Source organism: Pipistrellus kuhlii, unplaced genomic scaffold, assembly GCF_014108245.1.
Source record: "Pipistrellus kuhlii isolate mPipKuh1 unplaced genomic scaffold, mPipKuh1.p scaffold_m20_p_7, whole genome shotgun sequence".
NCBI classification, from domain to species: domain Eukaryota; kingdom Metazoa; phylum Chordata; class Mammalia; order Chiroptera; family Vespertilionidae; genus Pipistrellus; species Pipistrellus kuhlii.
This window is the reverse complement of record NW_023425573.1, coordinates 4,387,625-4,413,363: the sequence shown is the minus strand read 5'-3', so window position 1 is coordinate 4,413,363 and position 25,739 is coordinate 4,387,625. Positions and strand designations below refer to the sequence as shown.

The following is a 25,739-nucleotide window of genomic DNA, read 5'->3' as shown; positions in this document are numbered from 1 at the left end:
TTTTTCATAGTAAACAATCTCATTTGGTTACTGTAAAGCCTTAATAAATGACAGAAGTCCAAAGCATGGGCTCTATTTTCTATTGGATAGATTAAGACGATACATACTCCAAGGCAAAATAATTATATTTGGTTTTCAAAATGAATAGCATAAATCGATGGTTTACTTATGTATAAATGCAAATATTTAATTACATGGATTTGACATTTTCAAAGTTAGTTTGCTATGAATTAAATGTTTTATGATTTTTCTTATGTTTAAAATTGCAATGAATCAAAACAGATTTTTTTTCTTGCATGTTTCATCAACATGAGTGATATACAATAAAATACTTAACTAGAAAATGCGCAGAATATAAAGGGAAACCTGGCCTCCTATTGGGAGGAGTACCTAAACTGTAAAGAGAATAAGAAGCATTCTCTGTTTAATGATAGTACATGACCACTACAACAAAGCTAATGTCACCAGCGAATTATTTATTTTGCAAATAGGTTCCTGGGGTGACAAAAGGGTTATGGTACTAAATGAAGGTCATAACTTTTGTGATACTAGAACATAGGTCATTTTTTTCCAGTTTAAATTTCTGACATAAAGTCAATATATGGCCAGTCTGACTCAGTGGATAGAGCGTCAGCCTGAGGAGCGAAGGGATTGCGGGTTCGATTCTGGTCAAGGGCATGTACCTAGGCTGCAGGACCCTGTTGGCCGGAGCCCTGGTCAGGAGGCACCTGATGGATGTGTTTCTCTCACATTGCTATTTCTGTCTTTCCCTTTCTCTTCCAATCCCTCTCAATCCAATGGAAAAATATCCTTGGGTGAGGATTTAAAAAAAAAAAAAATTACCAGAGACAATCTAGCTGACTTCTCTTCTATGGACTACATGTCCATCTGTAGGCTTTCTTCCCTCCTGCTACCAGAATAGAGACTTCTTACAGTTTCTATGACTCCTGCTCTATATTGTTACTGCCTCCATCAGTGTTCTTTTTCTTCCTAGTCCACCTTGCCAGAGATTCCCTTTCACAGGAATCAGATCTAAGAAATCGGTCTACTGAGCATGTGCATGGCATAAAGAGTGCTTTTTTCATTGTTTTTGATGCTCTACATTTTTCAGTTTGTTGTGGGTCTGCGACCTTAGCCAATCCTATGATCGATAACAAATACTTGAAGTCACACCCTTCTCAAATTTAAATCCCAGGACCCCGGATAATATTTCTAGCAGTTAAATCCCTTAATTTCTCAAAGCTTCCCTTTTTTAAGTATCCTCTGTAAAAGGGGAAAAATGTTTCCATGAGAGGCTGTGATTATTAATGTAAAAATGCCTCCAAAGAGCTTAGACAGGCACTCTTCTTGATGTTTCTGTGTTCTGAAAGTTTCAGAAGTGTTTGATCACAGTGCCAGATAAGAAACATGGAAGATTCCATTGCAATTAGCTTTCTCTTTCATTTTGAAAGCTTGTGCATTGTAGTTAAGGGTTGCCAAAATATAGTGACTCAAATGATTTGAGTTTTGAATGTTAATAGCCAGAAATTGGCTGATTTTCTTCTAACCCTTTTCAAAAGTCCTCTATTTAAGATTTCTTCTCTTATGATAACAAACCTCTTTTATAAATATGAATAAGATTCTGGTAAATGTCATACTGGATTTGTATTTATTTTTTAGCAGTTTCTAAGGTGACTTTTCTACCTAGCCATTTGATCAGCTCATATTATGTAATAGACACAGAAAGAAAATAATGAGTTTTAATGGTAAGAACGCTAATAAAATTTTATTGTCTATTTCTCACTTAATAATCACAACTATTTTATGAAGTTGGCACAATTACTATTCCCACTGCCATATAAGAAAACAGAGTTTACAATTGTTAGGTTATTTGTCCAAGGTTGGACATTCTAACTAGAAAGTGGTGGTTAGCTTTGAATTCATTTTCCATCACCTGCTGTTTTAACTGAGGCAATGTTGGGAGAAATTATCCACTCCCACTAAACTGGAGATGGGGAAATATATCCTTGCTTGGGTAGATAAGAATTACATCTGATTCTTATAAGATACTGGTATTTATTTTTCAAATTAACCCTGTGAGTATGATTTTCTAGGGCCCTATCACTTTTTCAAAATACATAAAAAGTTTCACATTTCTTTAATTCATTTCACTTAATAACATGGAAAATAGTAAGTTTTCAAAAACAAGCTGGTAATCATTATTTACTTAGGAAACTGGTAATTTTCCTTAGTTTTCATTGTTTTGCACAATTGAGAGAGAGGATGATGTATATATATCTACATATTTATCAATTTCATATTTCTGAAAAGTTTAAAATATTTTTTTGTAAAAGCTATGGTATCTGAAAAGGAAAAAGAATGAGCATGGTGCCCTGGGTTGTAATAATGGCTTGGGCCCCTTACAGTGTTATGATCCTGGCCAGTACTAATTCTACCAGTTCTCAGTGATTATAAGATGCTGCTGTAAAAAAACATGAATTCTAGACCTCATTACTTCTTTAAAACTGCACATATACACTGAGTGGCCAGATTAGTATGATCTCTGAATGCATAATAATCTAGCAACTCAGTGTATATCCTATATAATAAAAGGCTAATATGTAAGTTGTCCCCTCGACCAGGAGTTTGACCAGCAGGCAGGCCAGCCAACCACCTACAAACCCTCCCCATGGCCAGGCTAGCCAAACCCCAACCATGTATGAATTCATGCACTGGGCCTCTAATATACACACACACACACACACACGAGTGGCCAGATTATTATGCATTCAGAGATCATAATAATCTGGCCACTCAGTGTATATCCACTAAACTTTTACTATAACATTCACTTAATGGAATTAAAGTCTATTAGTTTCATTTTAGGGGTATCAATTGCCACCCACAAACAAGCATATTTTAATCTAAGCTACTTTATGTACAGAAAATACATTATTTTCATAAAAATAAACAGCGATGAGTACATTTCACTGAGACAAACAACACATAATTTGTTATTCATTACCAAATTTATGAGCTCATTGTACCTTGCAAAAATAACAAGCTGAAATTTTCCTTAAAAACTATTAAATTCTAATTTATACTTAATTTTCTAATTTTAATATTTTTCCTCTAAATTGCATAGACAGAATTAAATTTGGTCAGCTTTCAAAGAAGAGACATATAATTATTACTATGATTCAAAATAGTAGACTTGGAAGTGGTTTAGGGTAGAGGAGATCAATGGGGGAAAAAAGGAAACCTCTGTACTACTTCCATCAATAACATAAATTAAATAATATATTACTATTATTCAGACATTTTAATTTTTCTTTTATAAAATACAAAATTATAATGTTACCTGGGATCTTGAAAACAGTTGCTAAAAATTGGACAATTCATAAGGCAGAAGAAGAAATGAAATAAAGACATTCAAAACTGCAATTTTACAAAACTGTTGAAAGTGCTCACTGTGAGCAATAATAAAAAAAATTTGACTCAGGGACAGCACTAAAAACTGTGTTATCTCACTAATGAAGGACAACCATGATGCATGAAATGGCATGTTATGATAAAGTGATTTTATGAGCATGTGAGATGTCATGCAGCAAGGTATATAGTAGGCTTTATTATAGTAATAGAAGAAATGTAAAACATTTTATTTAAATTATTGCTTAGGTTATCTTTAGAAAGTGGCAGAACAGTTAGAAAAACCTACTCAACTAGAAATTATGAAAGTAGTTTTTCTGTAAGGCTAAGCCATTGTCAGAGATATAGAAATGTGTGTCATTCCTAAAATCAAATCAAATAGACATGCAACCTAAATGGAAAACATAAATAAAAGTTATGTATAATTAAAGGTGAACATTAGTAGAAAGTATGAGGGGGAAAAAAAAGACTATTGGGACATATAAAAGGAAAGATTGCTTATATCTTTTATAAGCAGAGTAGCAATATATTTTTCAATTTTACTTAAAGTACATTTTAATAATTTGTTAATAATTATCTATTTAGTAGATAATGTTTTTAAAATGTGAATAACAGTCAACATATATTTGGACTTGATATTTCCAACTATATTATTTCCTCTTTAAATAATTCTTCTATAAGTTGTCTACTTTATGCAACTAAAGCTCTCCTTAGTAAAAATCTTGGCCTGTATACCCATACTGAAATTTTATAATATTCTTATCATGTTGAAATCTGAATCAGGCAGAATCTCAAAGGTCAAGAGGCGAAGGTGACATGTAAGATGCCTTACCCATCGTAGAGGTTACAAGAGTCTATGCAGGTCCTTCCCCGGCTGAAGCGACGACAGGACAGGCACTGGTCTGGCCCGGGTCCCCAGCAGCCATCGCTGGAGCACAGATGGTTGCACACCATTCCTTCAGCAGCTGAAAAACACATCAAAATCAAGAGGAAATAAACAGAAGCTTATGTCACAATTTACAGATTTAATATAAATCTTTCAAAGTAAAACTATTTCTGTAGGAGTTTGTTTGAAAGAGATCTATGGCAGACCCCTTTGGTGGCCTGTCTAGTCACCATTATTCACATTATCCCCAACTTCTTCCATGTTGCAGAGCTCAGTCACTGTTGTTGTGAAGTGACATTGTGTTTTTAATAAAAAATGAACAAATGCCAATTGTCTATATCATAACTCTGGGGAGAAGGTGTAATAGAAAATAATCTTCCAGTTAAGGAAAAAAACCACATCTTTCTCAAACCAACCCTTTGTTCCACAATTATCCCAAACTTTTGGCTTTAATTCTATATGACAGCATCATGAAGATAACAAATGATACTTGTTCTAAAACAAATAATATTAAAGGAGCAAAGGAACACGGCTGGTGTGCCTCAGTGGTTGAACGTTGACTCATAAACCAGGAGGTCACAGTTCGATCCCGGGTCAGGGCATATTCCTGGGTTGCAGAATCTACCCCCAGTAAGGGGGCATGCCGACTAGGCTGAGGGAACTCCCCCTCCCCACACCGACACGAATTTAGTGCACCGGGCCTCTAGTTTTATATATTTCTCTGTGGAGTGCTCTTAATCCCATGTATAGAATCATATATTCATCTGGCATTGTTTCCTCCTGACTAACCACCTTCCTTTACTATTTCTAGGAGTGTGGTTTTCCTCTGTGCTGCTCTCCTTTCTCTGGCACTGTCTGCAGACTTGGGCCTCTTTGGGCTACCAGCTCCGCCTCCTCAACTCAAGGAGTCTTTGGGATTCTACCTCGGTCTCTCCAGACTCTACTATGGCTCAAAAATCCTCTCAAGGTAATTAGCCAGAGCAGACACAAGGCTCACCTCATTTGTTTCCTCTCTCTGCTTCATTACCTGATATCTACTCCCTTGCGAACTGTCATTTCATATCATTTGTCCATATTTTGGTTGTTTCATGAGGAAAGGTAAATAAAATCCCTTTTATTCTATCCTGGTAGAAGTAGAATCTGATATTTATTTCTAAAAATCCAAAGTAAGATTACTTGCTATTTCTTGCTTCTTGTGTATAAACACAATTTTTATATTGAATTTATCTAAAATGCCCATTACTTCTAAACATCCATAAACTTTATTGAAAATTATAGTTCCTTCTACTCTACTATTTTAACTTATTTAATTTTTAACATTATTATAAATAACATAAAGGTGAATTAAAAAAAAAAAAAACAAGACCTGAAATAACAGAAATCAGATAGAGTATTTTCCTGTATACATAGGATTTTTATTTTTTTGTTAACTCGTCAGTTTTGCAGACCAAAGCAGTACTTCCCATTTTTAAAGATGTATTAAATTGAAATAGCATATATTAAAACTATTTTTCTCTTCTTATGTGGAGACATTTCTTTTCAAAACTTGAATGATTTGTTGTTCTACCTGTGAAATTCTGACAGTTTACCTCCTATATCGATTTCAAACTAATTGCAAGAGTTCTTTCCTTCTCACTCATTCAGTTCCCTCACTGTGCAAAAGAAATGTCAGTAGAAATGGAATCTTAATATAGGTCTCATATCACTGATTTCCTAGGAGTATAAGTGACTTCCCACTGATTTATGAAGATGAAAGAGTTAAGAAAGTTCAATCAAGCTGATGGAATATAAATGTTTAAGAACAAAATCTATATAATAGCTTGAGTTAAAAAGGAGTAAAGATAAATTATATTAATGGATATAAAGCTATAATGCCTATTTTGTAAACATTCAGCCATTTTAAGTTTTTTATGAACTATTTCATAGTCTGAAACATATATGAATTTACATATGATTCTCATATATCCTTGCTTATGGAATAAATATGATCATAGGAGGAACCCTTGAAGAGGGAAGGTTAAAAATACACCGTAAGTTACATTACAAATGCAACTTGTAAAGACAAGTAGAATATATTCAAAATCATGTTGCTCAGAGTGATGAATCTCTGGTTCTTCATAATAATCACCTTCATATTGATATAGAAACATAATCAATGCCTCAAGTTCTTAGTTTACCTACTTGTCTAAGGCCAAAAAATAAATTTTCAGATTCTGCCTTCAGGCTGTTGGTAAAGGTACCAGTACCTCTTTGTTACTGCTCATTTGCTGATAATCCATTAACTGTCTGATCTACTTATTTCTACATATTTTTTTTTTGGGGGGGGGAAATGGACAAATGACTATTTTTGAAAAGGATAGTATAATGTCTGCAAATAGTCAACATATTGTCAAGTTTATTTTTCATGTTCTTTTAATTTATCTATATTTTGTAACACTTTTGGTAATAAACGAGTATTCCTTTTATAATAAGAACAATAATATGGGGACTTATAAAACAAAACAAAAAACACTATATATATATATATTTGTAGTTTGAAAACCTCTCACTCTTGTCCCTTCACCCCCTTTTCTTCCAAAGCTGATAAGACTCTGTAACAGTGGAACTATTTTGTCATATGGTAGTATTTTAAAATTTTTTGAGGATCCTCCATACTGTTTTCCATAGTGGCTGTACCAAATCACACTTTTCCCCCACATCTCACCAGCAGTTTTCTGTTTTGGAAACAGTCATTCTAACAGGTGTGAACTGGTATCTCCCTGTGGTTTCAATTTGAATTTTCCTGGTGATTGGTGACGGGGAGCCCATTTTCATGTATTTGTTAATCATTTGTATGTCTTCTATGGAGAAATGTTCACTCAAATCCTCTGCCCATATTTATTCAGATTTGTTTTGTTTTTGTATGTTTTTTTGTTTTTGCTTTGTTATTGAGTTGCATGAATTCTTTATATCATTTGGATATTAACACCTTATCAGATACATGATTTGCAAATATTTTATCCCATTCTGTAGGTTCCCTATTCACTTTGTCGATTGCTTCTTTTGCTTTGAAAAATGTTTTAGTTTGATTTAGTTCCACTTGTTTGTTTTTGCTTCATTGCTTCTGCTTTTGGTATTGTATCCATAAAATCATTGCCAAAACCAATGTCAAGAGGCTTTTCTCCTATGTTTTATTGTAGGAGCATTATGGTTTATGTCTTACGTTTAAGTCCTTAATTCATTTTGAGTTAAATTTTCCAGCTTTCAGAAGCCACTTTGGCATTCCTCTGCTTGTAAATACATCATTCCAACCACCGTTTCCATGGTCACATCACCTTCTTTATTAAAATCAAGTATCCCTTTTTCTCCTTCCTACAAGGTCACATGTGATTACATTTAGGGTCCACCCAGATAATCCGGAGTCATCTTCCCATCTTAAAATGCACGGCTTGATTAAATACGCAAAATTCCTTTTCCATATAAAGTAGCATTCACAGATTCTGAGGATTCGGATGTGGGCATCCGTGGGATGGAAAATTATAAAACTCTATTGCAATAAGCTCTTTATGTAGGGAAGGTTAGACATATATAAGTGGGAATGACATTATGGGTCTTTGGAAAATGTTAGAAGTTAAAGCCATAACATTTAGGAAAAGGTAGAAGTGAAAGAAGAAGACATACCCATTCACCGTACTCAACAGGTGAAACAGATATTACTGAAAGTTTGTTCGCTCTTAAGTGCTCTCGGTACTATATATCTGACTTATGTGGGATTTGGGGAGAAAATTCTGGTAGAGCGTTTTGACAGGCAGCTGTGACAGCAGTGATAAAATATTGAAAAGTCTTTGCATATTCTTAGAACACTGAGCACATTATAAAGTACTTCTCAGAAGGCATATTAACTCTATAAAAGGAAAATAAGTTCATAAGTGTGTTGTTGAAGTTCTGAAGTAAATAAAATATAATAGCAAAATATATATTGTATTATAATTAGTCAATGTAGAAATAAGCATTAAGTATCCCCTTTATGGTCTTGAGTGTGTTAAATTAGTGAAAGGATAAAACAGAACACTATTGATAAAATGCTTTTTTTGGTCCATTCTTTCTCTTTGTCTCCCAAAACTGCTTTAAATATACAGTGTTAAGTGGCACAACAAAAAATTTCCTACACCAGGTCCTTTTTGAGAGAACAAACCCTCAAAAGATGAAACGAATTACCAGGACATGTTTTAAAAATATATTTCTGACTACAGAAAAAAAGGGAGAAAAATGGGGGTGGGGGTGTTATAAAGTACAATAGAGTTTCTAAAAGGATTTTCCTCAGACACCTGTCTCACAATGATCTGGTATGAAAAATGCAGAACCCTGGGTCCTTTCAATCTCTATTAGTTTCCACTGTTATACCATTGTCTGTATTAATTTATTAGGTGTGGTATAAGAAAATGCCACACAATGATAGCATAAAATCACAGACACTTATTTTATCACAGTTCTGTATTTCTAAATCAAGGAGTTGGTTGGCTGGATCTTTCCTGAGGGCCTCCTCCTAGCATCTGGTGCTTGCTGGCAATCCTTGGTTTTCCTGACTTATGGCTGTGTAACTCCATTCTCTGACCTTGTCTTCATTGGTTATCTTCCCTTTCCATGTGTACTAGAGGCCAGGTGCAGGAAATTCATGCAAGGGGGTGTGTTCCTCAGCCTAGCCTGCACCCTCTCCAATCTGGGAGCCCTCCAGAGATGTCCAATTGCTTATTTAGACCCGATGCCAGTAGGATTGGGCCTAAACAGGCAGTCGGATATCCCTCTCATAATCATGGACTGCTAGCTCTCAACTGCTCGCCTGCCTGCCTTCCTGATTGCCAATAACCACTTCTGCCTGCTAGCCTGATCACCCCCTAACCACACCCCTGCCAGCCTGATTAATGCCTAACAGCTCCCCTGCCAGCCTGATTGCCCCTAACTGCCCTCCCCTGCAGGCCTGGTCCTGCCCCAACTGCTCTCTCATGCAGGCCTGGGTCCCCTCCCCCCAACTGCCCTTCCCCACAAGCCCAGTCGCCTCCAACTTCCCTCCTCTGCCTGCCTGGTCACCCCTAACTATACTCCTCTGTAGGCTTGATCGCCCATAACTGCCCTCCCCTGCTGGCCATCTTGTGGTGGCCATTTTGGGTCCACATGGGGGCAGGATCTTTGACCACATGGGGGCAGCCATCTTTTGTGGAGCCATGGTCAATTTGCATATTATGCTTTTATTAGATATCATTACATGGTGTTCTCTTCTGTGTGCCGGTCTGTCTCTGTATCTCTTCCCTTATTCTCAGAAGTTATAGTGGATTAAGGGCCCATTCTAATCTGGCATAAATTCATCTACATGTTAATTACATTTACAAAGAATTTCTCTATACATAAGATCAAATTCATGGTGCCAGTAGTTAAAACTTCAACACACACACACACACACACACACACACACACACACACACACACAATATTTTTCCATTGATTTTTAGAGAGTGGAAGTGAGAGGGAAAGACAGAAAGAACTATTGATATGAGAAAAACACATCCATTGGTTTCCTCCTGCATGAGCCCTGATAAGGACCCTGCAGGGGCAGAGCCTGCTATGGAGGTGCATGCCCGTGACCAGAATCTAACCCGGGACCCTTCGGTCCTCAGGCCAGCACTTTATCCACTGAGCCAAACCGGCTAGGGCTCAACATGTGTGTGTGTGTGTGTGTGTGTGTGTGTGTGTGTGTGTGTTGAGTATTGGCAACACAATATTATCTAAACAACAAACATTGAAAATTTGAGATCAGACTTAAAAATTTTTTTGCTTTAAAATATTTCAAATACTGACCTACAGGCAAGTTATTAAAATGCTGCCCTTTGTAATAAAAATTGAAGCCTGCAGTAATCCTGGCTGTTATTGTTGAGAAGCCTTTCATTCTTTCAGAGTTTCCAGATTGCAAATGGAAAGGATGCCATTTATGAATTTGTAACAGCTTATTAACCTTTTGATGAGAACACAGAGATCCTTTTGCAACATTGTAATTAAACATTGTACTCTTTCAAACACAGTAAGAAAATCTTATTTGATGTTATTATTTTTTTTTTACAAAGAACAGTATATTAATATATTACTTTGGTAATAAAAAAATCTTAAAAGTACAGTTAAGGTTTTCTATTTTCTGATTACTTAGAGGAATAGTGACTTTACTATATCCCGAGTTATGCACTTTATGATTCATACTGAGCTATGGTTTACCTAAAGTTACGGCAAATGCAGAATGTTTGGTTATTAGTGATTAACTATAGTTTTACAATTCCTTTTTACTAATTGCATGTTAAATGAGGTAGATTTTTCTACTATCAAAATTCATGAATATCAAAATCAGAGATAAATATAGAACTGTATATTCCTTTGATAATCTTTGTGCACAAAGTATATTTTACAACAGCAAATATTTGTATACTGAATATACTAAATTCTTGTGTAGATTTTTAATAAATCACTAAGTCTGTTACTTAATAAAGACAATCTTAAAATGTTTAAATTACAAAAGAAAAGGAAAAACATTTTAGAGGAAATCAAGCATATACCTATTTACCACTTAAGCTCTTAGATCATTTTAAAATTTCTTAATATCTCGGCTCCTATTCATTACTTTTTTTATTATCCATTACTTGTATTCCATGTCTACCACTGGTTGAGTAAATGTTGGGTAAAAAGCTTAAGAATTAGAAAAAAAGAAAAGCAAATTTCTGTCAAGAATCAGAAATGTTTAAAACTAAGGATATAATCTAGGCTAAATTAAAGGACACATCTGATCCAATATAAACATACATATTTTGGTATGTAATAAAATTTTGTACTTGAGTCTATGTAGAATGGAAGAATGTGTAAGAACTTAAGTTCACTCACAAGAGGAATCTCATGTTGCAATAGATCTCTTTTCTCTGGAAAATATTTTTCAGGATCCAAAACAGCTAAAACTCCTCACAAATTATAATTATAGTTTATGAAATTTGGTAACCTGAGCTGCCTTAAATCATTTATAAAACAAGGTGGAATTATTAGTAAATAAATTATTTTACTGACTACTTTCCTTAGTAAGCTTAAGTTATATTGCTTTCTTAAGAGTTTATATTTTCTTAAAAATGTCCTAGCCTTAACCGATTTGGCTCAGTGGATAAAGCATCAACCTGTGGACAGAAGGGTCCCAGGTTCAATTCCGATCAAAGACATGTACCTTGGTTGTGGGCACATCCTCAGTAGGGGGTGTGCAGGAGGCAGCTGGTCAATGTTTTTCTCTCATCGATATTTCTAACTCTATCTTTCTCCCTTCCTTTCTGTAAAAAAAAAAAATCAATAAAATATATTTTTAAATGTCCTATATTATCAATTCACATATATAATAAATAAATTTAAACATATGTGTTTATACCTTTGCATTAAATAGATCAGAAGGCATCCTGATAGAAAAGTATTTCTTAGGGACTGTGACTTCTTAACAAGACTAATTCATCATAACCACAATGAGAACATGTTTTTATGAATAGATCATTTAAATTCTAAACATTTTATTTTATATTTATCACAAGCAAGTCAGACAAATGCATAGTAGTGGAACTCATAGGATGTAAAAGATAGTAGTACTCAGTAGAAAATCAGGGAAGTATAAGACGGAAATGGTCTAGTTATGTGTCCACGAGAACATCATCAACTTCTGTATAACAAAGAAATGATGGAGTGGATCAATAAGTATCAAAGTAAGTGAGAAAAGAGATAGTGAACAAGAAATGCACTTATGAAATTAACTTTGTTTCTTGAATAGCATTTCACACTTTTCAGAAGAAAACATATTCATTTTTCCACCACTTCAAAATGGGAAATACTCTGTTATCCTATGTTATCAAATTCACTGAGAGCAAAGAGAAAATTCAATGGGGGTAAATTTCCACAACTGTTTGGATCCAGAGAATTACCCGGATGCTTATTAAACATTTAGGTTTTAAGTCCCACGAACACCTATTGAATCTAAATCTCCCCAGGTGGATGCTTTTAATTAAGAATTGCGCATACACAATCTCTCTATATAAAATCATAATATGCAAATGGACTGGACGGTGGAACAACCAGTCCACTATGACACACACTGACCACTAACCCCGATGGGGAACTGGGAACCGGGGTGGATGGCAGTGGATGCATGTGGAGCCCTGCCTGTTGCCTCACATGCAGAGGGCAACCCTCAGCAGCAGCACAGGGTGGGGCTGGCTGCCAGCAGCTTGGAAGATCAGCTCTGGTCCCAGGCCAGGCCTAGGAACCCTATCTGTGCACAAATTTCATGTGCCAGGCCTCTAGTATACTCTAAAACAAGCCGCTTATTCTGATTTTCTTATACCAACCATTCTTAAGGGTTGAGGAAAAGAAGGCTAGAATTCTGACCCACTGTAATTTTAACTGTTTAGTCAAATATAGAATGGGAGAAAATGTTTAAAGCTTCCATTGTTTTAAATATATATTGTGTGTGTGTGTGTGTGTGTGTGTGTGTGTGTGTGTGTGTATATATATATATATATATATATATATATATATATATATATGTATAATTTATTGACTTTAGAGAGGAAGAGAAAGACATAGAAACATCAGCGATGAGAGAGAATCACTGATGGGCTACCTCCTCCATGCTCCCCAAGTCAGGCATGTGCCCTGACCGGAAATCAAATTGTGACCTCCTGGTTGGGCTAAAACTTCTACGTTTTAATGTCTGAGTAATGTACTTACTACAGTTTTCAGCCTTCCTGTTGTCTCGAATCACTATTCTTTGGCTGACGGTGCTGAAGAGCGTGGTCCAGTTGATGGTGTGGTAGTAGCACAGGTTGCTGTTGTCAGTGATATAGATGTTTCCTGCACTGATTTCCTTCAGGGACTGGAACTGCAGGGAAGTGATGCCTTGTTGCTTGAGGATAAGCAAGGAGAGGCCACTAAAGAAAGGGGAGAGGGAACGTGGAACAATAATAAATATTTTTTTGTCCAGGGCATTCACTTCTGAAGTAAAATACAAGGTGTCACATCTTACTCCAAAAGAAGATCAACAGACCTCAGAGAGAGATTGAGTAAATAGATTTGTGCTAAAAATATTAATCTTCACATGCTAAATACTGGAGTTTTTAAAAGTAATACCCAAACAAAACATGTTCACTTTTAGAAGTATGGATATTAATGTCTTTGTGGACTTATTTACCACTGTTATATCTGCTCACTGCCTTCCCTCCTTCCCTCACATCTCCAGTTCCTCAAGGATGAAATCCTGTGTTAAGGCTAAATAATTAACTAAATGTATGTGGAATGACTTTCATATACCCTAAGTAAGGTAATAATTATATTCTATTTAATAGATGCAGAATGCTTTCCAAGGATGGATATTGGAGAGAATGTCTTTGATATTATGCTTTAATTTACTTAGGGACAAAAGAATAATTGCAATAACTGAAGAATGTTTAAATAGAGGTAGGAGATATAAAAATTTACAGAGATGATTTATATTAAACTTCAATTTTACAAAATACATAGTAGGCTTGGACAACTGGGGAAAGAATCTCTAAATGTTAAGTAACAACTACACAGTAGAAACAATCATTTCAAGTAAATTTTTTTTATTTCAAAATAGTCCACTTTTCTAATTAAGTGCCTTTTTCATTCCCTGAAGAATAACTGTGTTTCCCACAATTCAACTAATGGACATGACTTTACATTTTGGGGATCTAAACTGTCCCCTTTTATTTTACTTCTAAATCTAAAATTAGTTTTCTGACATATATATCAGCAAAATATGCATGTATATGTGTGTACTCAACTGAGCTGTAATTCATTTTCTCAAATCCTGGCTCCCATTATAAATACTTTTATTTGTAGATTATGAGTATAATGATGCCTTGATATATTTATAATATTTTATTCAGAAGATAATAAAATTCATTGCAGATAACACTTGAGTAAGTTGTACCTCTGAACTATCCTTTTATATTAATACTTTCCCATTTACCTTTTAAAACCTCTTATACCTGTTTTAATAGCAAAATTCAATGAATTTTCTGTGAAATGCCATCATATAATATTTGACGACAATATTGATTTCAGAAAACATTTAGATTTAAGCAATAAACATTAAAATATCCTATATACATAAGTTTTTAACTCTTCATAATCAAGATTTTCATAAAGATAAAAATATGAAATAAAAGCAATGGCTTAATAAATATTAACTCTACTTTTATTACATGAATAAAACTATTGACACTGGAACAGCATCCTTTTGAGCCCTGATTGTTCTGTTTATTACAACTAACACTGCACACAGGGAGGTGGACTAATTCCTGAAACATCAGCTCTATGATGCTTGGTTCAAATGAAAGCACCAGAGGCAAAACAAGAACTTCTGGTATGGCACTTCTCTCCCCTACATCTGAGCCATTTCTAACCACCCAACTCTCCCTTTTAATTATAATAAAATATGATAAACAGAGGGCTTAATTTTATGTTTCATATTATGTGTTGCATACCTACAAAACATTACTTTAATGATAGGTGATCAGAAAATCCAGCTGTGTATTCTATATACTTTAAGCACAACTGGGGTATGCTTTTGTTGATCATATATTGGAATTAAAAGAAGAAACCCAGTATTTCTAGAATCAGTAAATTCATGAGGTTAATAGTTTTGATATAGTATACACGTGATGCTACTCTTGAAATCTGGGAGACCGCATCTTCGAACATATAAACCTACCTGTAGAGGACTCTTCCTCCGATGGTCACCAGGTTAGAAAAAACACTGAAGTCAGTCATGTTTGGGGGCCATGACTGTATGTTCAAGAAACCTATAAAAGAAGAACATAGCAGAAAAATTCATTACATCATTGTCTGGGCAATAGTGCATAACACTGATTATTCCTGAAATAGGATGAAAATGTGTTGAAACATAAGAAAAGGGAAGTGAATATTCCTACTTTTAAACCATTCTATCATATCTCATATTTCTTTTTCTAAAGTGGAATGCCTTAGCCAACATTTCATGGCTCCAACACTCCAAAGAATATCAAAGGAGGGGGACAAAGAGGGAAGAATGAGGGACATTTGCAATATTGTCAATAACAATAATGATAATAATGACAATGAGACCAAAATCTATATTTCTCAGCCACATGGAATTATATAATTATACATGTGAAACAACATAAATCTTAATTTAATGTATTCTTCTAAAACCAAAAATATTAGTCTAACTAGATAAAGAGAAAATTTCAATTTCTCTGAAATCCTTTACCACCGTGTCTATACACTTATACCCCATTTATCCATCTTGCATTCTAAGACATAGACATATATATAAACTTACCCCTCCTCATTTAACTTTATATGCTTTAATAACAAATAATGTTTAATTCATGTCTATAAACCCAAATAATCTACTTTAATAGTACCAAATGTATTACATGCTCTATAAACATGTGCTAACTGAATGATGTGCATTACCCACACCAAATAGTACTTCTTGTGAAAGGTAAAAACAAAACAAAAACAAAAAAACGTGCTTTCAAAGATCAACTGACACTTGCAAAACAGTAACATCAAAATTTAAAGGACATTTTACTCTAAATTCTATGGGCTTTTAAAATGTGCACACATGCTAAGGAGTAGGGAATTGCATTAACTTTGAAATTGAGTTTCTGGTTCCAATATTAGATAATATTTTCAAGAAATGGTTAAAATTCACATGGTTAATAACGCAATAAGTGCACTTGAAAAATTACCTGTTATCTCTCGAACTGTCCGAAATACATTCAGCTTTTCTGGGTCTATAGCTTCAATCGCATTGTAAGGGTCCCTAGAAAACCCAGGAGAGAAGCAGTCAGATTCAAAATTAAATAAAGAAATAAAAATATAAAAATGTGACATTATTTTATTCAAGTTGAATGGTCATTATCAAGAGGAAGGTTAACAATGTGCGTCCACATTTTCCTGTCTTGGATATGGAGGAAAACTTAAAGTTGCTTTGAGGACCATTTTGATGACAGAGGATTTGAGTTCACCAAAGGCAAGTCTAGATTTAGGGAAATGATTCAGTCTGATTATACTGAAGAAACCTCCAAATATAGCAAGTCCATTTATTATCCATGCTTTATATTTTGCTTTAAATGAGAAAATAAAACCAGCAAATAAATTATGTTATAGTAAGGGTCCTCAAAGCACTCAAAATTGTGAATAACACTTGTAATTTCTTAAGAAGCATAAAAGCCAACACATGAAGTCACCTTTTTTTTTTTTTGCTGTATCTCCACATTTACCTATTAGCGATTTTTCATATTTATAACATTATGTAAAAGTTCCTCTTCATATGAATTATTTAGAGCAATTCTGTTCCTAACTGATATTTATATTCATTTTTATAACAGACCTATTTGCTTCCATCTATATAAATCATACTAACATTGAAAAACACAATTTACAACAAATTTAATAACATTCAAAAGGTGTTATAAATTTGAAGATCTAATGCATACACATATTTTTGTAAAAACTTGTTTTTGATATATATACAGAGAGAGAAGCCCTGTCTTTTCAAAAATGAACATAAATATCTTTTAAAATTAAATGTTTAATAGGGTTGTTTTTTTCAGAGGTTTTCATCTTAACTTTTTTTCATATACTATACTGATCACATAAAATAATTGCATACTTGAATAGTAAGCAAAACATAAACATAATAATACCAAACTTTTCCCCATAATTTAAGGAATATTTTCGATGTTTAAGAAATACATAGTATTTTTAAAAATGTTTGATTACTTTAAAACTATTCTGTACTATCTTGCACAAGTAGAGACCCAATATTAATATGTACTCTTCAGAGGAAAATTGAATTCTCTTCATTGACCACTTCTCCAGGAGAGATCAAATCTTCTAACAACAATGAACTTAGACTTTTTTAGAAGCATATTCACCTGTAGCCATAAATTGAGTTTTATTCTTGCTGTGAACATCTGCCATTTTTTTGCAACTTATACATACATACAATCATTATTTTTCATATTATTTCTTTTTTGATTTTTAATTACATATATTGGGGTGACATTGGTTAATAAAATTATATAGGTGCAAATGTACAATCCTATGTTATATCACCTGTACATTGCACTGTGTTGCCCACCACCCAAAATTAAATCTTCTTCTGTCACCCTATATTTGACCCCCTTTACCTTTTACTACTTCCACCACCTCTCTTCCCTCTGGTAACCACCATACTGTTGTCTGTGTCTAAGTTAATACATCTGTGTTTTACCAATCTTTAGGAACCTTCTTTTGTGTCAGGGAATAAACACTAAGATGCGGTGGCCCACTGGATGTAAGTTTAACAGGGCTATCAACCCAGGTGCTCCATAGCCCCCTGACAACTTGGCATATGGCCTGTTTGGGGAGAATCTGAGTGTGAATCTACTGGCTTTTATTTATCTTAGAGCCTCTTACAGACTCCATTAGTTCTGGCAACCATGCTATATGGAACTAACTTTAGTGCAGCTCTCTCCACGTGATTCATTGGCATATTCTTCTACACTGTGAATATCCCATATTGTCAAAGTGAAAGAAAAAAATGCTTGATTAAATTACTGTTTCAAACTAAGAAGTGCGGTCCATTTACTGTACAACTAGTTTAACATGGAGAGTTATGGACAGCTTGGAGAAACACTATAAATGAGCTTCCCTATAATTCATACATAAACAATGAATATTTTCCTCAATGTGACATGAAGAGCTTTCAAAGGCTTCAAGTCTAAATTAAATGTGCTGGCAAACTTGCTCTATTTATAACTGAAGATGCATACATAGAATGGATGACTATGATTTGTATGAATAGAAAGCAAAAAAAAAATATTAAGTTTGCTATATGGTAGAATTCTTGTTGTTATCCTATTTTACGGGCAAAGACTTTTGTATGCAGAAGAAATGTCAGCACTACAGTAGCAGAATGAACTTTCAACATTTGATTTTTGATGAAAAGCAGTGAAAGCAGTGTCTAGAACAGGTCTGGTCATACAATAAAATATTCTGACTTTATTGAGAAACACTCAAAACCCAGGGCAAGCACACAATAATGGGGTCACTCGGTCCTATATTGAGAACGTGTCCAGATTGTGGGGAATTAAATGAATTCTGGACTGTTCACATGCAGCCCAATGGACCACAGACATTTTATATACTTAATTTAAGAGATTCAGTACTCTCATAAAATAAGTTGACAGAACCCCACTTACCAACTTCAGAGTACCTGTAGGGAGTTTCATTGAAATCCACAGAACTAGAAAATTGAGAAATTTGCTAGCCTAAATTCATAATTGTGAGTAAGAACATTATATCCACTCTGTGACAGTTGTTGGCGATCCAACATAAAGCTCAGGATAAAGACAGAGCAACATATTTTCACAATTGCATCACAATATATTTCTTCATTATCACATGTCCATTGTCTCTCATCATCCCAGTCTGTCATCTGAATACTTTTCTGTCAGAGTCTCATTGTGACACAGCCTGGACAAGCATATCTAGTGAGCATTTTGTTGCTTCAAGCACATGTGCATAAACCATGTCAAACATGACAAGATTAAAGTGGATCATTCCTACGGATAACCCTAATCACTGAGTTTTGCCTGTGGTTCCCATTCTAAATAAGGAAACAAGAGTACCTAGTCCATTTCTGTCAAAGGCACTATTGTTCTAGAAACTAACCTTTTCTCTTATTTCTCCTTCACATAGATCTAGAGACATAGAAGCATGGAACAGAGTGTCTAATCTCAGAGAAAAGGTAGAGGTGGGTGAGTGGGTGGAAAACAATTAACCAAATAATTTATATGAATAAATGCATAACCCCTGGACACAGACAACAGAGTAGTGAAGGCCTGGGGTAGGGGGATGGGTGTGGCCTAGAAGGGGTCAATAAGGAAGAAAAGGGATTATCTGTAATACGTTCAACAATAAAGATAAATTTGTAAAAATAAATTACAACTGAAGAATTAAAATCACTTTATAAAATTGTGTGTGTGTGTGTGTGTGTGTGTGTGTGTGTGTGTGTGTGTGTGTGTGTGTATGTATGGAAGCTTTCTTATCTATGACTTTTATTTCAGAATTGAAAAGGAAGTATTAAAATGCTGAATATATTGCCAAAACCGGTTTAACTCAGTGGTAGAGCGTTGGTCTGCGGACCGAAAGGTCTCAGGTTAGATTCTGGTCAAGGGCATGTACCTTGGTTGCAGGCACATCCCCAGTAAGGGGCATGCAAGAGGCAGCTGATCGATGATTCTCTCTCATAGATGTTTGTAACTCTCTATCCATCTCTCTTCCTCTCTGTTAAAAATCAATAAAATATATTTTTTTAAAATGCTGAATATATGAGATGGGTATTGGTTTGATTGGGATGGAAACCACTTGTGTAATATAATTAATGTGTCTGTTTTCCACATTGATGGAATTCATTTATTATATCCACATGAAATTTATTATATCCAGGTGAAATCAGAAGATACTGTTAACATGATATGATCTGTCATTCATGGTAATATTTGGTATTCAGAATAGCTAAAATATGACTATGTTGTTTTCCTAAGTGTCACATATGCATTAAATTATATGGAAGATTCTAGATATCAACCCAGGTCTCCTACCCAAAGGCCAAGGAGGCATTGATGACAATGACAAATGGATACAAAGAGCCAGTGGGGACTAGAGCCAATTTGATTGAATGTGTCCCATCTAAAACAGCTAGTACTACCTCACTTGAAGAGATTGTTGCTATATAAAAATGTGGGCTAAGATGAGTCAAGTGCATACATTTTTAAAAAGAACTTAGCAATCCTGTCCTTTAAAGAAAATACTACAAGGGCCAATATATCATACCTGGGGTAGAAAGTACATACATATTATTAGAGTATCTGGCATAGACCCATATTCAAAGTTACATTCTTAGGTAAAGAAATGCTTATGTATGTAATAAGACCAAGAGTAATTTATTTAAATAGAAACAAACAAACAAACTACTCTGTTCTATAATATTTCTCTTGCTGTTTCTATTAGGACATGTTTATTCTAAATGTGTTAAATTATGTTCCTTCTAGAAATGATATGATACACATTTAGAGTAAGATTTTGAACTGAAATATGGGAGTGATATTTTTTATCTGTAGCCTGTAGCACTAACAGATAGGGGTGAGGTAGTAATGTAGACAGACAGATAAAATGTAGAGTGAAAATATTAACATTTTTATTGCAATTGAAAGACTACAAACTGGGTTGTTTTCCTAGTTAAAAGCAGCAGGTGGTTCTGCTATGAAGGAGCCTAGAAAATGTTATGATTTTTACTGCTAAAATGAAATCCATTTTATAGATCTCTGAAAGCAGTATGAACTTTCCAGTCTTAGAAAAAAGAAAAATACACATAAGGACAAAGAGACGTTCTGAAAGCTCAGAACAATTTCAATTTCCTGATTTGCTTTTTGTGAGATACATTTTCAAAAGAAATATTCACTTAAGTAAATATTGCCTTATGTTAATTTGCTTTAATTTTTTTTTTTAGAAATTTGAATAAAATTCCCCAATTCACCCATTGATATCGTTCTCCTAATCATATCTGAAGATATGTCAAGCTTGCTGAAATCTAAGGATTTAATGAGAATGTCCTGAAAATACATTTTAGCTTGCATATCAACTTATATTTTAAATCTATCCAGTCACTAATCTCATGATCTGACGCCTCCCACATGTTGGTTTACCGTCACTGCTGGTGACGCCTGGCATCGATTTTGTTGGAGAGGAGCATTACCCCGGGGAGAACTCTTCTGGGTCAAAAGGCCAAACAGACAAAGCAGAAGCCTGTTTTAAGCTGTGTCTACCCTTATACAATATCTCCCTCAAACATGTAATACTAACCCATGAATGCCGGTGACAAGGAAGATCAAATTCCCATTGAAAGCCTGTTTTAAGCTGTGTCTACCCTTATACAATAACTCCCTCAAACATGTAATACTAACCCATGAATGCCGGTGACAAGGAAGATCAAATTCCCATTGATCTTGGTGCAGTTTACGAATTTGTCGATGTTGCTGGAATCCACAGTCTGCGCTGACATCAGGGACCCTGTGCCGATGCCATCACAAGCTGGGGAAACAGAGTCACAGCCGGGAAACGGAGAAATCTTTTCAATCAATGAATCATTCCTTTTTCATTATGAAATCACAGTATACTTCATTATAAAATAAAAGTATTTACCATAAGAAATACATTGCTTTCTAGCAAATAAAATAAAAATCCATTTGTGCAACATTTACTGCTTGGCCTGCTTATAAATATTATCCCAGTATTATTATCTAGTGACCATGACTGATAAGAATTCTATTTTATATCAAGGCCCTACATATATGCATAACAGATACAAAACTCAAATAAAACTTTCCACAGTAAGTACTTCCTCTTACTAGATAAAATCACCTCATTTCTAATCCATCCAAAAATATTTCTTTAAAAATACTTTTTAAATTCTGGTCCCTTAAATAACTTCATAGTCTAATGAGAGTCTACCATCTGAAGTTTTGAAAACACTGGCACAGTTAAGAATATATATTAAGCAGAGTACTAATGATGTGAGTTGAGTTAAGTCAAGTATTACCTGTGCCTTCTGAAGGCTGTATTTAAAAAACAACAGCACACAAAATACTTGTGTATTTGTATGTGTGTGAGAGGGAGAGGAGAGGAGAGGAGAGGAGAGGAGAGGAGAGGAGAGGAGAGGAGAGGAGAGGAGAGGAGAGAGAGAGAGAGAGAGAGAGAGAGAGAGAGAGAGAGAGAGAGAGAGAGAGAGAGAGAATGAGAATGTAGTCTAATAGTAAGTCTTAAATTTGTCCTTTTAAGAGTTTAAGGCATTCCTGCTACTTTGAAAAACTCAAAATATTAGAAAATGTTGAACTGCACGTTTGTCTTGCTTAATTTACGTTTTATTATGGTGAGGAATTTGAGCACCATGGCTAGAAGGTTCTTCTTTCTCCACTAAAATTATAGACATAAATTATATGTGTTTATTTAACACTTATGGTAAACATCTTTGTCATTTTATATATTTTATATTTCAAAATATTTTTAAGACCAGGAAATAAATGTCACATTACATTTCTCTTTGTGTCCCCTTTTATGCATACCAGATCATTTTATATACACTGGCAAGCAACAAATACATGTTCATGATGCTAAAATAATCGTGTGAACACTTGTTTTGCTCCTCATTTCTAAGATTTGCTGAATATAGAATAAAATGCAACTTTTTTTTCCCCTGAGTTCCTATCAAACTTAAGTCTGAATTTTATGTGGAACATTTTGGTTTATTATAATTCAAAATCAGTAATAGACACTGTTACAACAGTAGACACTTTGGGAACTGTTCACAGTTACGGAAAGGGGTGTGTGTGAGTTTGGTTGTGGGAGTGGTGTGTTGTAAGAGGCCCCATTAAAACACTCAGGAACACTTTGTTGTAGGCCCCCCAGCACTTACTCACCTTTTGGGCAAATATCAGTGCAAGGTTTGCACATTTTAATCCCGTTTTCCTCCACTTCCATCTTGGAACTAGGGCAGGCACGCACGCAAGAACTGGAATCGACCACAAAGTTATCTGAAAAAAAAGGTAAAATGAGCAACAATGAGGATGTCCTGCAAGCAAGTTTACAAGGAGCTATTTTGGGGTGTGGAAATAGTTAGCATGTTTGATAGGATACATGTCTATTGCCCTGAAACACCTGTTTAAGTATCTCCACCTGAGACAGCAGCCGGGCCCATCCACATTGAATCTGAGGACCACGTGTATTAGCCACAGGTACTACTTGCTTGACTGAGCTCCACAGCCCAAACTGCCCCTACAATAGAGCACATTTCCTTTACGGACTTAGGAAACTACGTGACATTTCGTTTGTGTTTTTCAATAGTTCCACTTCATTTCAGGTCATGATGCAAGTCTGAAGTTTAAAATACTTCAAGTCGCAGGAAGCACAAATAACACTGAAGTTAAACTGCCCTGGATCAAGAGAGTGCACTTCACATCCCGGAAGAAGTGTTTAAAAATGTGTTTGATCTTTCAGTGGAGTGCCACAGAAACTGTCCCGTAGCTGGACACGATGAGACAAAATGAAAGCTGAAAGGGCACGACTTAAGAAAGGTACACAAAGTAGACCAAGAAGATCTAATGGCCTGAAACATGGGTAAACTGTTTAGGGGTCCAGGGATATGGACTATATGCCAGGACATTCTCCCTCATGGAAAGGTCACAGTATTGCATTTTGAGTTTGGGATGGTTTTTTGTGTGTGTGTTTGTTTTTTGTTTTGTTTTTAAATATATATGATTTCAGAGAGGAAAGGGGAGGGAGAGAGAGATAGAGACATCAATGATGAGAGAGAATCATTGATTGGCTGTCTCCTGCACACACCCAGTGGGGATTGAGCCCGCAACCTGGTCATGTGTCCTTGACTGGAATTGAACTTGGGACCTTTCAGTCCACAAGCTGATGCTCTATCCACTGAGCCAAACCAGCGAGGGCTTGAGTTTGGGTTTTAAAGGCAGCATCCTCCCATGTCTGTGAATACTGCTGCTGGCCCCGTGGTCAGTGACATGGGAGGTTTCTGTCCGCCAGGGGGACCCAAGGCACAAAAGGCATACTGTGCAGGTCCAGGCTGGGGTGTAAGTAGCACTGTGACTTGGGTAAAACCCAAGAGGAAGTATGATATTAGAAGTATCTGTAAATGCCATGTGGAGTTTTGGCAATTTATCATTGGGAAATCACAAGAGCCTCTAGGATTCTAGCACTCAGCCACACCATCCACAGCCTAAAATCACATGCCACTTCATAAATAGTGCCTGGGTCAGGGCAGAGACAGAGGATCAAACCATGGGTCACTAACTGATTGACCTGGTAGCCAGACTTTCCTTTAATAAACTGAGTTTGCTAGAATCATGACATCATCATGTTTGACAGGCCCCACAGAAATCCCTGGGAAGAGAGAATCAGTAGATTTGGGATTGGATGTGACCTCCAGCAGACACACAAGTAAAGTACATAAGTAGTTGGTCCAGACCTCCACATCGTCCTCCACTGTGCTGGCACTGCCCACTCCGCTAACACCTGAGACTGAGTGAGGAGGAAGACAGGGCTCTTATGACAAGCTAATGGAGGAGGACAAACACTAAGCTTGATATGTGTGTTCAAGCAGGTGACATTGGTGGCAACTGCCCTGTGGCCTAACTATGGAGTGGACCTGAAAGGTAGTCAAATGATCATTTTCTTTGTGTGGAAGTGACCTAAGCTTGGAATAAACATGAACTCATGAGCAGTGGCTTGCCCTGGGAAAAGAAATCCTGAAAATTCTGGAATCTGGGGTAGATGGATATACGAATATATTAGTGAATCCATGAGATTGGGCAGAATGCTTGAAGACGCTTTTATTCCAAGTTACCACCCACTAGAGGGCACCCATCACCAAAGGAGGCACTCAGGTGGCTGCATCACAGCCTGATGGTATTGGCCTTCCTTCCCCAGGGGACTTGATTCAGAGAACACTCCTTCACACCCTAAACTCAGTCTCAGGGCAACCCAACCTGCCACAGGTGCATGTCCTGTATAATATGCACCCACCTTACTGCAAAGTCTTTAGGAATATCCCTTATTCCACATTTTTGCAGCAATTTATGCCATGAAGAATAAATAAAAATTATAAATAGCTTGGTGTCAAATTCAGGTTCAGGTTCTTCAGTTAAATGGGTTTGTTATTTGGACTTTTCAGGTTTGAGAACTCCAGATTAGGGATTGAGAGCAGTATTTAGAAGCTAAACATCACTCCCTTCACCCACCCCGCCTCCTCCAGATTAGCAACCATGCCTTATGAGCAAAGTCCACCAAAGATTTGAATTTTAAATAAATGCTGAAGTGCTTTTAAGTATATATATTTAATAAATACACACACACACACACACACACACACACACACAATTTTTTATTGACTTCAGACAGGAAAGGAAAGGGAGAGAAAGAATCATTGATCAGCTGCCTCTGCATGCCCCCTACTGGGGATTGAGCCTGCAACCTCAGGCATGTGCCCTTGACCAGAATCAAACCCTGGACCCTTCATTATGTGGGCCCACACTCTACCCACTGAGTCAAAGTGGCTTGGGCTGAAATGTTAAATTTGTCTGTAATTGGTAGATCTAAGCTAATCTGAAAAAGGACGTGTATGAGATACCGTATCTAAGGTAGCTGGGCATGTAATTCCACCAATAGTTCTCAGCATTTAGCCACTTGCCAAAATTTACAAGTTAAGAGCCTTCAGAGGAGCCCCTGTAAAGGATACAGTAAAGAAAGGGAATTCCAGCCGGGACCGGTTTGG

The 25,739-nt window shown here is 35.7% G+C and overlaps 1 protein-coding gene across 2 annotated transcripts in view; it reads right to left on the bottom strand.

Moving 5' to 3' along the window:
• Window positions 1-25,739, bottom strand: part of ERBB4 (erb-b2 receptor tyrosine kinase 4) — an 819,175-nt gene that overhangs the window by 216,657 nt on the left and 576,779 nt on the right. For both annotated transcript variants that reach the window (XM_045575406.1, XM_045575407.1), the window contains exons 8-13: window positions 22,867-22,980; window positions 21,355-21,481; window positions 16,090-16,163; window positions 15,066-15,156; window positions 13,061-13,260; window positions 4,241-4,373 (exon numbers count right to left, since the gene is read on the bottom strand). In XM_045575406.1, the coding sequence (XP_045431362.1) occupies window positions 4,241-4,373; window positions 13,061-13,260; window positions 15,066-15,156; window positions 16,090-16,163; window positions 21,355-21,481; window positions 22,867-22,980 (739 nt within the window). The remainder of the gene's footprint in view (window positions 1-4,240; window positions 4,374-13,060; window positions 13,261-15,065; window positions 15,157-16,089; window positions 16,164-21,354; window positions 21,482-22,866; window positions 22,981-25,739) is intronic.